Here is a 17475-nt window from a genome sequence, read left to right on the forward strand (position 1 = left end):
AAAATTGGGATATGCTGTGGGTCCTCGAACTCCCCTGAATCAAAGATGATTTTTAGCAAAGTCTTAAGGCAGGAAGTTTCTGAACTGATTTGAGTCCTTGAGGATAGACTTGCTTTTGCTAGAGAGTTAGCTTTATTCTGGCACATTCCTCGAATTTCTTTTGGTCCATTCCTTCCAATCATAATTGATCAAACACAGGAACAATGACCAATTAAAAAAAATAATAAAATAATCACTTGTAAAACTCCCCTTGACTCAAAATAAGATAACCAGAACTTCTCAGAGCTTGTAACTTCACAAATGCAAAGAAAGAGCAGTCTCTCAGCAGGGGTCATATCAAGGATTCTTCAGCAAAAAAACAGAGAGCTTGCATATCAGGTAACTAAAGGCCAGAAGTACATCAGGAATATAGCAACAATGTTCTTCTCCATTTCTTCCTGGGGTAGATGCCAAACTATCCATATCCACAACTGTGAGAAACTGCCATATAACAGGGAAATTAGCCATATTCTATTCTGAAGATATGTGGGTCAGGTTTTATAGAGTTTAAATATTATTTGTGAATCAGATTATAGTAATAAAAGATAGCAATGGAGAGGAACATTTGGAAAACTTTGAAGAGGTTGTGTAAAGGTTACAAAAATATTCTTCTAAGTTTAAAAAGCAAAGTGAACTTTCTTTTAAAACAAGTTGTTAATTTAGGGCTATTGCTGATGTAGGAGAAAGACCTCTCTTTAATCATAAAGCCATTGAGAATGTGTTGGTATCCAAAAAATGTTTGAACTGAGACCATATTTAGAAACGGTAGATTACTAGGTAAGATTGATTCTCCCTTAGTTTTTAATGATAAGCCCAAATTTCTTTGTCCTAAAGATATTTTTCAGTTGAAAACTAGGTAGTGCTCTTCAGGATGTAAAGCTGAAACAGAGAAGTTATTGAATGTCTTAATTCAGAATTTTCCTTGGTAGAATGTGGTGCTCTTCTATTAAGAGCAAAAGGTGTAATTTTTTAGCAGTAAATGTTCTGATGTGTTTTGGGTACATAACAGTCCACCTCTAACCAGATGTGTGTGATGGCTCTATGGTTTCCATAAATCCTTATGTTTATGAGTTTTTAGGAAGTTAACCAATCCGCACATTTCATTAATTTAGTCCTATCATTGCAGATGATAAAATGCATTTTAAAATACAGATTTCTGTATAAAGCTTCTCAATTCACTTCTACCACATCAGAGGGAGCCAACCAATATGAGCTAGATTGTTCGAATCTTAAATTCTCAGAAGTGTACTTTGGAGACATAAATGTTCAAACAGAGGTGCTTCCCTTTAAGACCATTTTCTGATGGCCTTTCTGCACGATAGAAATCAGAAACAAGATACCAATAGTAAGAGTAGCTACCCATCCTTTTTTTAAAGAAAATGAAAGGTAATTGTGAAACAGCACACCTATGCCTCTATTTTCTCTTTCAGAGATTAGTTGCAAATAGTGTTAAAAGAATTTCTCCATTTAAAAAAGGTAGATTTCTCCACAAAACTCAAAAACAACTCATTTGACAGGAACTTTGAGGTTCCTGCTGCTTTTTTTTTTGTAAGCACTTGCTTTCTTTGCTTGTAAAATTCAATAAGATAATACCACAGTGTACCACATCCAAGAGCCATGTCTTCAGTATAGGCTAAAGTTCTGGGTTAAATGTTTCCCATAAAGACTAGCTCTTCAAATGATCCTTTGACATGAGTATGTTATGATACATTATAAATGAGCTAACTTATCTGAGTGACATTCAACAAAGGGAAGTGTGAAGTCCTGCACCTGGGGAGGAACAACCACATGCACCAATGTATGCTGGGGATGCCCAGCTGGAAAACAGCTTTGCAGAAAGGGCCCTGGGGGTCCTGGGGAACAGCAAGCTGACCATGAGCCAACAACATGCCCTTGCAGCAACGACAGCTAGTGGTATCCTGGTTTGGATTAGGAGTGTTGCCTACAGGTTGAGGGAGATGATCCTTTCCCTCTGGAAAACCTGGAGTACTATGCCCATTTCTGGGCTCCCTGGTACAAGAGAGAGATGGGGCTACTGGAGAGAGTCCAGCAAAGGGCCACGAAGATGATTAAGGGACTGGAGCATCTCTCATATGAGGAACGGCTGAAAGCTGGGACTGTTTACCCTGCAGAAGAGAAGGCTCAGAGGGGAATCTTATCAATGTATATAGATATCTGAAAAGGAGGTGTAAAGAAGATGGAGCCAAACTCTTTTCAGTGGTGCCCAGTGACAGGACCAGAGGCAATGGGCACAAACTGAAACACATGAGGTTCCATCTGAACATCAGGAAACTCTTTTTCACTGTGAGGGTGACTGAGCACTGGCATAGGTTGCCCAGAAAGGTTGTGGAGTCTCCATCCTTGGAGATCCTCAAAAGCCATCTGGACACAGTCCTGGGCAGCTGGCTCTAGGTGGCCCTGCTTCAGCAGGGGGGTTGGACCAGATGACCTCCAGAGGTCACTTCCAACCTCAACCATTCTGTGATATATGCCTGGTTGCTGGTTGTATTAGAGGTAGTAATCTACCTATATTTCAGTGAAAACGCAAGTCAAATCCTTGAGGGCAGACACATCTGCACTGTTTCCCACTAATTTGCTAACGTTCCTAAAAAGGTATTCAGTCCTCATAATTCATTGGGAGTGGCTCAGATTCCGGTACTTTTAAGAATTGTGAGAGATGAACCTACGTGTCCTATTCTTACAAATAAGCAGTTACATCACTTAACATTAGATGGTGATTGCTCAGAGAGAGGTTGGAAAACTCAAAGATGCCACTTCAGGATGCCAGTCACCCAAATTAACTCTGCCCTAAATATATGCTGTAAAGAACTAAAGCTGTATAAGGGGTCAATGAATAAGCAGCAAAACACTAAAAGTAGCACTTCTGATTGTGAGCTGTTTTACAGCTTTCAGTTATGTGCCAAAAAGGCTGATCCGTCAAAGTGGACCCTGAACCAAAAAGTTTATTCCAAATATTGAACAACTAGTCATGTACACTTGCTTGTTGCACACACAAGTCTGAACATTTGACAGAGGCAGCAATTCAATCACTGGATACACATTCAGCATCTTTCCATTTGTAGTCAGTCTCAGAAGCCTTCTAGCCCCAGAGTTGAAGAGAAAATACTGACAAGGAAGGACTTCAAAAACAGGGTGCTCTGTCACAGTCAAGACAGTTCACTAGTGTAGGACTTCATCCAGATTGTTTTGTGTGTGCACAAACACATTGTGGATACAAAACACATTGTGGATACAAAGGAGGTGATCAGTCTCCACAGTTCTGGAGTGTCTGCAGAGTTAACTCCTGTCTGTACCATTCAAAAATTACAAAGCGGATTACTTAGCAGATACATCTTTTGAAAGGCACAGTAATGCTAATTGCTTGTAGTTACTAATTTCAGGAAATGGATATTCATACAATTGTATTTGTTATAACCTTTCTTTTTATACGTATTGACTTCTGCTCCTGTAAGTCTAGGCAACAGAAGATGAACCAGAAAGATAAATTTAAGGAATTTTTCTTTCAAGGAAATGCAGGTATTCATAGTCCATTCCACACATGGAAGGAAAAAAATCTGACATTTTCAGTAAAATTTAAAACCGAAGGCGCAAGAGTAAATTTTAGTGATTTATTGCCATGTAAGTTTTTTACATGGGGTTTATTAAAGGAGAATTTATTCCTAACTTTTCAAGTTATATATAGGAGATGGTTGAAAGTTTTTCATTTTAAGTTCTGGAAGCACTACTCATTGTGGAGCCAAAAAAGAAGGAATGTGACCCAGTTGCTAAGGAACAAGTTTCAGTTACTTCCAGATTCTGCAGAGAAAGACTCGTACTCAGAAGTCAAGACTAGGGCAGAAAGAGAATGATCAGATTAAAACCTGACTAACTTTTAGCACCAAAGAGTTTGTATCCTTTTGCAGCAATTTGGAAAGCCTTTTACATTAAAAAATCTGTGGTAAATTCATTCAGTTGTATGTATCCCATCAGGAAGTGTTTCACACTCAGCACTTTGAACAAGGAACAAGTAATCTACATAAGCCTTTAGTCTGGCTTGTGTTCACCATTCCTTATTTTTGTATCTACCTATGAAGATACTCCAAACAAAACTATTCTGGTTTTATTTCTTGGCAGGAAGAGAGTCCCATAATATTTAATGTATATGTGGCTTTCAACTACCTTCAGTATTTAAAACGTCTGGTTTGATTCTTGCTGTTAAGCCAGATTTCTTATATTTAGTTCTACTTTTGAGTTTTCTGATTTACCTTCAGCAAGGAAGAGTTTGTAGAAATATTTTGTTCCTATTACACTGTCAAATGCTGGCTTTTTTATTTTCACTTCAGAGTTCAAAATTTAGTTCAGGAGTTAATTTCCTGGTCAAAACGTCTTCTTATCTTAAAAATATAGTCATTTTCTGAAGTCTTTCAATCAATAACAATTTCCTGAAGAAACTGTCATTCTGAAAGACCAATAGGAGTTGGAGAATATTATGACATCTACCTTAATCATTTGGTATAGTAGAAGTAAATAAAGTCAGAGACTCACTGTCTCTACTTCGAAAATAAATGTCTTGGGGTTTAGTTGGCTTTTATATAGCATGGGAATTCTCTGTCCTATGGCAATTTTTTGTTCCATCATCAATCCTTAATTGGATTTGCAAAACTGACTTTTTAATTTGATTTCATTAAGAATCAGATTTTCATAACAATATAGTTGTTGAAAGTAAAAATACAGAAAGGAAGCATGGCAAGGAATATGGACCACACATCAAAGTAATGACAAATGTATCGATGAGTGTTCACAAGTAAACATATACTAATGAAATTGTCTCTTTTTACTTAACTTTGCACACACTGTCTTATTAACAGGAAATAACCCTAACTGGAGGTTATCGACATAGGTCATATTCCCAAGTTCCACAACAAGAACATGTTGTTACAGTTTGGAATCCAAACTGAATAAATCTTTCTATTTCATTTCCTTCTTTTATTACAGCTTTGTGTCACATTTTATAAACCAAGGTAAATGTTAATATTGGCAATGTACAATGTTGGTGTCACAGCACAGAATTTGTTCTTTGTAAATATTTTTATAAAATATAGCCTATCCTTATCATTGTGGTGTTTCTATTATGCAATTGGTGTTGAATTTTGTGTGTTCAGGAGAACTGACAGAGAATTGAAAGCATAATGGCTCCTCCAGCCTGTGACATGCAAGAAGAACAATGTGGCTGATGCTGTACTTGGTTGCCTTTGACTCCTGAGTCAGGTTGATTTCACTTTATAGCTGGTTTGACAGAGGTTTTTGTACTTTACTGGGCAAAATGGCCTAAAAGTTCCCTGTGTAAAAATACTGACTAGAAAATGGTTGTATAAAAATGATTGCCAGGAAGTGATCAGTTAGAAATGTTTATCCTTAAGAAAACCCTTGTTATTTGTTTCAGGAAATCGAAAGGTTGGAAAGTAAATTAAATCAGAGCCCAGAAAGGTGGCAGCTTTTATGGGAAAGGGTCAAAATGAATCTAAAGGATGACACCAGACAAGACAATGTAAGTAGTAAAAGAGCTCATCCAATAGAATAATTCCATTCCTGCTATATAGGCTACCTGGGGCACTGACAAAATCACTATATTTCTTGGAGTAAAATACTGCTTTTGAAAAATCGAATATGTTGTTCTAACCCATGATACTGGCTCTGTATTTCTGCATGTAGAAAAATATATTTATACTTGTGCTATTTATCTGATTGTTTTTCCAGAGTAGATTAACGCATACAGACAAAATGAGCATGAGCATTTTACTAATACACAAATATATGACTTTATATATTTAAAAGATTCTTGAAGTACAAAAAACCTCAGTTCCTGAAAGTAGCCAAAAGGACATCACAGGGTTTCAAAGATGAATAAAGATATTTCCATGTCTAAATGGAATTTTGGATCTGTAGATTCTAGTAAAGGTAGGAAGTGTTCATGCTTGTGTTTCCAATTCTTGACTTGCGGTAAAAAGAATAGCTGACAATATAGATATTTTCTAAGTCAAAGGCTGCCTGTTTGCTATCTATGTGCACTGCGAAGAATGTTAGATACTGCTTTTTGTGAGCTTTCCCTATAAACTTGGCACAGTGAGTTACCAGCTGAAGACTGTACCCTAACTCTTCAGCTTCATGTGCTTGTTCAAATTTGCCAGCCTCCACGCAATGGTTAGTCTGCAGCACTACTTTGTTATTTGTCCTTTGCTCTCAGGAAAGCAATATGCTTTATGTCTGTCAGAGTCATTCAAGTTCACTTTATACCCTAGATGAATTCAAGATGAAAAAAGTGTTATCCTCGCAAAGCAGAGGATTTTTTTATTGAATTGGAAGCAGAAAAGAAAATGCGTGTATAAATATACCTGATATCAGTCTCCTGTCCTAGCTGTTATTTGAGGATTCTCAGATAAATGCAATAGCTAAGGGTCAACCCCAAAGAACTCTCTCTCTAGGATGCTGTCATTTAGATTAAGACCAAATTCAGGATCCCTCTTGTTATTCAGATTCTACTAAAATGATTTGGATCTATAAAGTAGCTCTTGGAAACTGCACTCTTTTTTTCCTTCCCTCCCTTCCCTCCCTTCCTTCCCTTCTCTTCCTTCCCTATGAAATTAGGGAAATTTATTGTATCCAAATGTCTGACTAGTTCTAGATGTTTCTGAGAAGGCAAGGGAAACATTGTTCAAGATTATATCAGTGGAATATACAAGGCTTTTCTGAAATACTGATTTCTCACACCATGTGAACCCTTCTGTTTAAGAAATGCATTGAATTGCCATCCCTCTGACTTCTTTTCTGAGACAGCACTGACTTGTATTATGAAGATTTTTTTGGCCTCATAATAATTCACAACTTACATGTTGTACCATGTATTATCAGTATAATGTTGAGACAGTCTCACAATGCAAGACACACTGCATTACCTTTTTTCTTTTATTTTGATGTTTTTTAGCTCCGGAGACATCCTTCTGGCTCCTCAGGGATGACGTCAGCTAATCTACATTCCTATCAGAAGAGGTCTTTGTTGGAAATACCTGACAGTGGGCTGGGTGAGGAACAGAGTGCAAGCATCAATCCCTCTAATGGAGTGGACAGAAGAACAACTACGCTATACAATCATTTCACATCAAAGAATGATGAAAATAGGTAAAGTGAATAATCATAGAGTATTTATGAACCTTGTATTAGATTGGTACAAGTCTCTGCCTTAGGAGGAAAAAAAAGAAATTTTCATATGCACAGAAAGCTTTGTGACTACTTTGTTCCTTCTTTGTGGTTTTGATTACATTTAGTTGTCTTGATGGGTGGGCCTCTATCTCCTAGCAGTATCTTTCAATCTTCCCCTTTATATGCACAAGCAAATTGTAGCTGCACATTTAATGCATCCAAAGTACTGAAACAGTGTTTATCAGTGTATCACAGTTACCAATAACTAAACTATTGGTTTAAAACCGATATGTTTTACTGCAGTAAAAGAAGTGTTTGAAAATGTATGTAGTCATTGTGGGGCTTTTATGTGTCACCAGTATTCATATTATAGAAACACATGCCATTTGTATTTTCTGTACCTTTCAGATCTTTTGAAGGTACGCTATACAAAAGAGGAGCTTTACTAAAAGGTTGGAAACCTCGCTGGTTTGTGCTGGATGTGACTAAACACCAGGTAAAACCTTTTCAGATAATGGATTTTTTTATTACTAGTTTGCTGCTTTTTTATTTACTGGGTTGGTATAGATTGATTTTAAAAATAATACTAATAATGATTATTTTCAGATGCAATGTGTGTGTTACATCATTATAGACCATATATCTATGTTTATCTCATGTATCTTGTAGCTGATACAGTATTCTGAATAGACAGAGGTTTTTTAGTATTTTGGGTTTTTTTAAAACAGTGATAACTGTTTAGCATATAATCATAAAAGACTTCTTGGACTGGAAGTCATGCATTATTGTTTGGGCCCAAACATTTTTTGCCTTCTTCGTACCTCAGGAAAAGAAAGCCAGATAGTGCCTGAGGACATCTTCTGGGCATTGTGGTGTAGAAGCAATACAAGCAATTTTTTAAAGCACTGCTAACTCTAGAATGTCATTAAGCAATTAAGTGGTGAGCATAATTTGCCCTTTAATATGACCTCTTTAGTTTCCAAAAGAACTAAAAACTCTTTCGGAACTAGAGAGTGAAAAACTTAGAAGGTATTTCCTAGAGTGCAATTGGGATGCTGAGAGCTAATATGGTAACTGATAGGAAGTTTAATTCAGGCATTCGTGTTGAAACTGTAGTAGTTATTGTATGCTCAGTGTGTATTTTACAGGCTCTTTGTTCCTCAGGCACTTTGCCATGAGAATTTTTCTTTGCAAATGAAAGGGCATTATATACTCTGGAAAATCATAATCTGAACTGCTTCAGCAGAAAAATCCATTTACCTCACTTGACTTTTTAGAGTTTTTATGTTAACCTGTATTTGAGAAAGCTGACCTGGAATCTCTGTATAAAAGTCTTTTCAAACATGGAGAACAGGATCACAGATTGCTCTGAAATGAGTTTGAATTTTGTAAATTAGTTAAAATGAGTTAAAATTTCATCTCAAATCTGTATTTCTAAAAGTCCTGAAATGCTAAGTTCCTGATTGAACAATAATTTCAGGTGCCATATACAGGAGTATTTTAGATTAGTCACAGTGATGTAAATGTAGTAGCAAAATTATTCCTAAATATTCTGACAAATCATTGTAGAGCAAGGAGCAGTAAAAACAGAGATCTGTTGGTCTAAACATTTTACCCAATTTACAATGTATGCCGGAATTTTGCAGTGGAAATTTGTGGTCTCATGTACTTTAAATGATGTTGGGTCATCAGGCAGTAATCTTCATTGAGCCAAATATTCTATGCAGTGTGGGTTGTAACCTCTGAGACTCATGTATGCTTTTGTTTAAAAATATTAATTTTATAATCAATACACTTCAAAAATATGTAGTATAGATAAAGACAGTCATCATTTAAAATGCTAATTGAGGATTTCTAGATTAGTGTGGTAAAATACCAACAAATGTGCTGATTATAATTATTCTTCCTGATATACAGGAGAAGAGGTTCATTTTGCAGAAGAAAAAAATACTTTTACATTTTTTGTATAACCAAATATCCTCCTGAGTATCATAGATGTAGGAGTAATACAGGTCAATCTTAGTTGGAATTCTGTTGTTTGACCTTTGCTGTGAAGGTTTGCTTTACTATTTTGCATTGGTTTATGGGGGGTTTATTTATTTATTTATTAAAGCAAGTATCATATTGTCTCTTCTGGAACTTGTTTGCATATTGAAACTCAGTTTACAGAGTGGTTAAGATTCATATCAAAGTATCTTTGCAAGGAGAAAAAAAAAAAAAAACAAGCTTCATTCAACCACTAAGTGCAGTATAGGAAAATGTGAGTTTTCTATGTAGTTTATAATTATCTAAAATTATGCTTAAATTTTTGCTGATCATTTTAAATTCTTGAAATACAGAGAATAAGTGTTCTGTTAACTCCTTGTTGAAGTAAAGCTTTTATGTTAGTTGCAATGTAATGAACAGTGAAGAGGTGGTTTTTGTTAGAAAAACTGATAAGGAATGTTGAATCCTCAAGATGAGGTTCTGCTTTCATCCTTCACACGTCCTCTGCCCAGAAGCAATTCATGACTATTTGAAGCTTCTCTACTCTGAAACTCTGGTGACAAAATGCTCCTTCCCCAACTCTGTGTCTGCACAGGAGCGGGTGGTGGAGACTTTGCTGTCACCCAGAGATGTCAAATAGAGGACTGGCCAGTTAAGGGCTATCACCAGTCCCACCATTTTGTATATACCAAACCTATGGTTTCTGTCAATTGTGTCGTAGAAATTTCCCATGTCTGATGTCCTCGGGTCCTAATAATATTTGTATCTCCCACCCTTACCACTCCATGCCCCCAGGTTGTATCCAGGAAAAGGGAAGAAGTGAAAGGTCCATCTAAATAGCATATTTGGATGGGGTTTTTTTTCTCTTGTGTTCTAGCTGCGATACTATGATTCTGGTGAGGATACAAGCTGTAAGGGACACATAGACCTTGCAGAAGTAGAAACTGTGATTCCTGCTTCTCCAACAATTGGAGCCCCAAAACATGCAAGTGAAAAAGCATTTTTTGATGTAAGTATATCTGGTCTTTACTTGATCTTTATGTGAAACTTTCTTTTCTTGGTGTGTTTAACCTACTACTATCAGTCCTGGTGGAAGGTGTGAGCTGCGAAGGAGCTGTCATGCCAACTCAAGACAAGAAGTTTTTACACAGCTAGCATCTGGCCCTCACTCTCAACAGCAGAATTTCAAAAAATGTTACATTCAGACCCAATTAGTACATTATTACAGTTTAAAATAAAGTTTGCAAGTTTCTTTTTCCGTTTTGTGTTTTGACTTGTGTCTTCATGTTCTTATTTTTCTTTTGCAGTTGAAGACAAATAAACGTGTATATAATTTTTGTGCCCAAGATGCACAGAGTGCTCAGCAATGGATGGATAGGATCCAGAGTTGCATTTCAGATGCTTAGAAAGGAAAAACGCTCCATAATAAAGACACATTTAAAGCACCTCTTCCTGTAAGAAGCTAAGTTCTGAAATGTTACTGACAGACAACCAGCCTTCCTTACATTTCAGCCATAAAAGTTCATAATATGCTAAAGTTCCTTTTCTGTTTAATAATTATAACCACTGTAACTGCTGTTTTTTTCTGCAGGGAGGACTTTGAAAAATAATAATCCATATATCCTGATTTTCCACTTTTCTTCAGTACAATTCTTAGCTATAAAAGTGGGCTATATTTGCACTATCATCTAATCCTGGTTCTCTCATTTCAGAGCTATTCTGTTAGGAAACTTGTCCAAAGGAAACTGTGGAAATTTTCCCTCCAACAGGAAGTGTATTTTCACTTTATTTATATTTTTAAGCAGAATGTTCTTATTTCCAAGCTAGTCATGAATAAGAGGGAACATGTCTACAACTCCTAAAAATAAATAAATAAAGCTTGTGAGTCCAGTGACACATATATCAGGTTGCCAATGTTTTTAGACAGTTGATATTTTTAAAGACCAAAAAGTGAAATTGCCCAATATCAGACTTTCAAGTGTCTTCTCAGTGTGCAGGTCATTCTCTAATCTTTTGCTCTACTGAGTGCTTCTGCAATGTTATTATGGAATTTCAAATTCTAGGGATTATCTGAAGATCATAGCACTTTTATTTTAGATTCTGTTTTCAATTACAATGGGATAAATGAAAGAAAACTGGCTGACACTATCCAGGAGAAATGGAAAACAACGAACTAGGAATTCAGTAGAAGAAAGATCTCTTATGTGTGAGTTGTATATGTTAATTTATATGCTGTTCTGCTCACTGTAAAATAAAAAAAACCAAACATGATAATGCACTAAACAATGAAGCAAGCACTTGCACTGAAATCTTTAAAATGCAGACATTTTGCAGGACAGAGGTAAGTTATTTATAGCAGAACAATACTAGCTAGTTAACAACATTTACAGATATTAAATATGTACATAATCAGGTTTGATGTGTCGTGATTTGATACTTTTTAAACATTTTTTGCACATGAATTGGAAGACTGTTTATAGATTTTTACATTTGATAAAATTGTGTTTGTTCAGCTTAAAATCCTGGCGAAACATTTTTAATAGCTCCAAATTAGTAGAAATTTTACAGTCTACAAATAGTGATGATGTTGAGTAGAATATGTAGGTAATTAAGCCATTGTTTTTATTTTGAAATGTTAATATGTTAAATAGCACACTAATATTACAAAAGGTTTGTATATATGATTCACTATTTTCTCATTTTTCCAGACGTTCTGCTTGTAATTTAATGTCAGCCTAACCAAACTGACTATACTTAAAAGATTTTTCAGTTATTAAATTTTTTGTGGTTTTTTTATAACTAATGTGTTTTGTCAGAGAGGAACATAAATTTCTCACCACACACAATAGGAAGTGCAGCTGTTTTTAATGCATTTGCAATTTCAAAACAAAAATATGAAGGATTTTTCTAGCATTTTTCAATTGACAAATTTCCACCTGTGACAATGGTGTTTGCACATTTATATTTTTCTTTGTATATGAAGTACTTTTATATGTACTTTGTAAAATACTGATCCTGTTCTTAGGTTATATGAAAATATACGTACCACTGCTTATTTTGTAACTAGTTAATTTTAACTCTTGTATGTTATGTGATATATGTATGCTAACCATCTTGTAATAAATACACTTCTTAAGGAAAAGTAAAACCTTTCCTTTTACTGTAAAAGAGAAAAAAGCAAGACCCGCATGTTGAAATATTTCCACGGGCACAAGACAAATCCTTATTTACTCTGTATTAAGAATAGTGGGTGTATTAAAAACTATGTGGTCTTTTGTATACTTGTAAATATTCTTACATAAAAGTTGCAGTTGAGCATCCTTAACTCAAACACTTGTCAACAGTAACACTAAAGACTAATGAAATCAGAATTTAAAGCAAAATTATCATTCTAACAAGTCTCAATGTATAGCCTTTACTAAAAGGCTAAATACATATAATGTTCATACTAAGTCATTGAATAATGATGTTAAATATATTTTTTAAAAAAAATCCTATATGGTATCACAACATAAATCCACTGCATACTTTCATCCTGAAACGTATCTCACTCATTTATATCACCTTATGCAAAAATTATCTAGTTCATAAGAAACAAAATATAAAAAATGACGAAGTCTTACTTGAGAATGTGCATCTAAATTGAATTACTGAGTGTAGTGTGGGATAGCAGAGTTAAAATGGAAAGGGAATGTGTGATGGAGGTAGGGGACCTGTGACAATTCTTGGATGCTGTGGTGCTTACATGATAAGGTTTGCATATTGAGCTTGGCATGGATGCTAATGTTGCCTTAAATGTTGATCTCTATTTTTAGTGTCTGTATTGATGGAAAATGGACTTGAGCAACTTAACTTAAAAATATTCAAATAAAAGCTGAAATGAGATGTATGATATTTGTGGTGTTTATATAAGGAATATACAAAGGAATGGTAGGCATAGGCTCTTGGTGTGAAGAGACAAAGTTTGCAGTGTCCCTGAGGGTCTCTTCTATACAAAATGAAGATTCAAACAGAGACTTAGAGAAAATGTGGAGAAGTTAGCATAGCATAAGCGACAGGTTTTGCCAGTGTGTTTGAGTTGTGGCAGCAGAATTAGAGAATTAGAAACAGATAATTTGCTTGGAAAAAATTCTGTGTACAAAGGGATCCATCTTCATATTCTATGAAAATATTACAGAAAAAGGAACCCATCCAGGAGTTGGGAATGAGGTAGACGTGTGCTCCCTCTGGTGTGTTATATCGCTATTCCCCTACTGTGTATCATAACATTCCTACTGTAGAAAAGAGAATTATCGGGGGCTTTACATAAGGGAAGAAGATTGCTTGCTCTTCTCTGTGTTGAGTAACAGAATGCCCACATAATATTGACGGGATGAACTGAGTTTAAGTTTTGAAGAGTTGTTACTGATATATTATATTAGTAATTTCTCTTTCCTGTCTAACATACAAGGAATTTCTATAAAAGTCCTTACTTTTGATGGAACTTTAGAATTAGTATACTAAATAATAAAATACTTAGCATGCCACACGTGTGGGTCACTGGTTATGTAATAATACACAAACAGCTAACAGACTCAGGAACAAATGTTCAAAATGTTGTATCACATCCCACACACATTATTTGTATCTGATATTTTGTGAACTGCAGACATAACAAAAATGTGGTGATCTTGTCCAAATACTGTCATTTTGCCTTTTCATCCTGTAATATTCTTGGAGTATGTCTAAGTGGCTGCACCACATTTCTCATTTTTCACATTTGTGATCATCCAAGTATTTTGTCTGTTCGTAATTATCCTGTGGTTGCTTTGGGGAGTCAGAAAACTGAAATGAATCTACCAGTTCCCCAGTTATGCTAAAGTTATGCTAAAGTTCATGCTCAGTATCACTGTCGCACCTACTTTCTGGGGTTTTGTCTGTGTTCGATCAGTTTCCTCCCAAATTTTGGCTACTGTGCAAGCCAAGGGCAGTATTAGCATCCACATTCTCATTTAGGAAATTTTCATCTTTTGAGTTTTTTCACATACAACTTTTTCTTAATTGACTGTCAAATAAGGATGCTGCAAGTTCACTGTTGTTTCCTCTCTTTACTTACTAGTCCAGCTAGCCTCTCAAAGGAATGGATTACTAATACAAATACTGATAAGAATTGGGTTTGTGTTTCTTTGTGCATAATACAAAATCTCCAAAGACTAATTTTACCTTTTTTTATTTTTCTGCTGTAGACCTTTCCAGTCTAAGCTGATATGACTTTTCACCCAAAGGGACTCTTCAATTCTTTATCTTTAATTCACTACTCTTTGAGTTTGTAAGAGCAAATCAATTAAGTGTAATCAACTATGGCTACCATCTCCATCCACGATCACACTCCAGTAATTAAAACCCAGATACTAACTTCCCTTCTTACCACTGACAGTTATGAAAGTTTCTCCTTCATCACAAGACTGCCCGTCGAGAGCTGAAGGGACTGAACACTGATGTCATTTCTGGTTTAGCAAGCAACTATGAAATAAACACAGCTTTTAATGAGTTGAGATTGTCATAATGCTCACCTGAGTCAGTCCTGAGAAGATAAAGAGTCTTTCTTAAACTGAGATATTTGATTTCATATGTGATATGTTACTCCTAGAAAGTTCTGGAAACCCAATCTTGGAACAAAAGGTAAAAGCTCTGTTTTAAAGGCAGACTCTCCAACATAATTTAGTTGTTTATACTTTGATGTCTATGCAGACCCTACAAACCAGGAGATGTGCTAGTGACAGCTGAATTATAACTCCAGATTGCTAGTCATATCTAGCCAAAATACTGTCTTATTTATCTTTTTGATGGTGGTCTAATCTGTTCTAATCTAATCTCTGCTTCTCTAAAATATTGCATGTTGTCAACATCCAATGGGAAATTACATTTTGTCCAGTTTCAGGTTGCACCATAGAGTTCAAGATTCTTCCTTGCTCTTCAAATTTTGCTTACATGTCAGAATTTGCACATTTATGAATAGGAAATGTTGCTTGATTGTGGCAAGTTTACTGTTGCTGTTTTCCATTGTCTACTCTTCAGTAAAGATGTTTTGTTTATGTGTCTTCTAGGAGATTCATAGAGAGCCTATACTTTTATCTGTAAAATAGGCAATAATAGAGGATGGAAATAGTTAGGCTAAAAGGACCACAATATTATCCTGGAAGGAGACACGAAGGTAGCAGTTGTTTCAGGTATTGAATGGTACTCCTTCCTGCCCCTCATACTCACATAGAAGAACCTGAGGCATAGTCTTGGTTTATTTTAAGATTTATTTATTGATGACTTGTTTATCAATGTATATTGACAAAATATCAATGCGTACATTGTTGTTTAATGAATTTCTCTCACTGTTCAACTCAGTAAGGATTCCTACATTTCAAATGCACTCAGCCTGTCACCAGACAGGACCTGCAAAACTTGTAGTGTCCCTTTGTGTTAAAAGTCTCCATTAATTGTCCAAAATTTATACTAGGTACAACATCCCTGTTTAATGATGGACAGATGAGACTGCTTTGAATTTAACACCCAGGAGGAGTGTTCTGTGCAAATGCTTTCTCAATAAGGAGAAATTATCACATAGCTCAAGAAATGAGCATCACACTGACAGCACTGTGGGCTTTGCCAGGTTACACTGGCTGTGGACCATCTTCGTTAGTAGTGCCAGTGAGTTAAAAACTCTATTCACGTCAATATCTCCAATAAGTTCAAAATTATAACTTCATAAAATTGTGTATAATTATGAATTAAGCTCAATATAGTAAGCTATAGTACAGGTAGAATCACTCTCGTTTAAATACTTACATGTTCAGGTTTTGCAAATGTTGCATTGTTTTTGTGCCATCACAATAGTTAAAACTTTGATTTTTATTTCTGCTGTGCTCAGATTATCACTGGCAAATATTTTAATGCAATAGTTGAAGCAAAGGCTTGCACTAACATTTTTAAATCAAAAATACTTACATTGTTTAGTATAAAGCATTCAAATCTTTGTAGTGTTTCGTGCAGGCAAATGATTTAGGATTGGAATTTTGAAAAAAACATTGGAGAGTTGGTGATGCAATTACCATTGAATTTTGATGAAGTTGGACAGCCTGTTTCTCTGAGATGCCTGTAAGATATTTTTCTTTATGATACTCTTTTTAAATTTTCAAAGAGCTTTTATTTAAAATATCCAGCTTGCTCCTAGTGCCTCCTGAATTAGAGTGAAAAGAAATTAAGTTCAAAAATCTCTTCTGCTTTTCTTACTTTACTCAAAACAACTAGTTTTCTTCATCTTTAGAACTGTTTTCTGACCAAAAAAAAAGTCAAAATTTAAGTCAAAATTAACTTGGCTTCTTCCACTTCAGGCTCCTGACTCAAAGGAAAGCTTGCAGTAAGTCTTGTTTTCTGGTATAAGTGTGTAGCAATGCCTGAAAACCTGGAAAATGTCCCATCAAGTGATAATGAACGAGAGCCAGGAATAAATTGAGGAGTTAGTTATGGTATGTAGAATCGTGTCATTGACCACTGTGTGTATTACGTACATTAGCAGTGTCAGGGCAGGCTATAGGTCTTATTACAGTCTCAGAAAGTATACTGTTGCTACAGCAGTCAGACATCTGTTTTTAACCCTAAAATATCGAAGCTTTGTATCCTCTTCTTCCTGCAGAAATAGTTGTCTGAGACTTTGTCTCTTTAGTGACACAAACTTCTGTAGAGAAAATAATTTTTAAGATAAACTCATTTTTATCAATTATTATTTCAGTTGTTAAAACCACACAGCTGACCACACAGTGGCATACGTGACAAGTTTCTCAGCCTAGGAATAAAAAACAAACGTAGCTATTTCCTATGATACTGAATGTGTTTTAGTTCAAAGAATACTGCACACAGATTTTTGTCATGCGAGCGGATTTTCCATTTTTGCTATCAAAACTAACTGTTGCTGTCAATAGGGTCATGTATACCCTAGCAACTTGCTATGGACTACCACAAAAGTTTTTAGCTGTTGTCAGAAGGGCCTCAGTTTAAAAATATTTCTCCCCTGTCCTAGGTCACTGCATGCGTGTTACCATATGATATTCAAATACTTCCTGAAAACACAGTTCTGTGCAACTTTACCACTTTTTCTTTTCTCACACCTGTTCACCATTTCACAGTGAAACATTATGCATATTTAAGTTGTTTTAAATTAAATTCATATAATACTTGAGATAAGGACAGCTTGCTTTATTTGATGATGGTATCTCAAGACAA

The 17475-nt window shown here is 35.5% G+C and overlaps 1 protein-coding gene across 2 annotated transcripts in view; it reads left to right on the top strand.

The window, feature by feature from the left end:
* Nucleotides 1-13100, top strand: part of SBF2 (SET binding factor 2) — a 279067-nt gene extending 265967 nt beyond the window's left edge. For both annotated transcript variants that reach the window (XM_050896977.1, XM_050896976.1), the window contains 5 exons: nucleotides 5483-5587; nucleotides 7022-7215; nucleotides 7645-7732; nucleotides 10100-10231; nucleotides 10530-13100. In XM_050896977.1, coding sequence (XP_050752934.1) covers nucleotides 5483-5587; nucleotides 7022-7215; nucleotides 7645-7732; nucleotides 10100-10231; nucleotides 10530-10628 — 618 coding nt within the window. In that variant the 3' untranslated portion in view covers nucleotides 10629-13100. The remainder of the gene's footprint in view (nucleotides 1-5482; nucleotides 5588-7021; nucleotides 7216-7644; nucleotides 7733-10099; nucleotides 10232-10529) is intronic.
* The last annotated feature ends 4375 nt before the right edge of the window (nucleotides 13101-17475 follow it).

The sequence above is a fragment of the Gymnogyps californianus genome, chromosome 5, assembly GCF_018139145.2.
Source record: "Gymnogyps californianus isolate 813 chromosome 5, ASM1813914v2, whole genome shotgun sequence".
Lineage (NCBI taxonomy): Eukaryota > Metazoa > Chordata > Aves > Accipitriformes > Cathartidae > Gymnogyps > Gymnogyps californianus.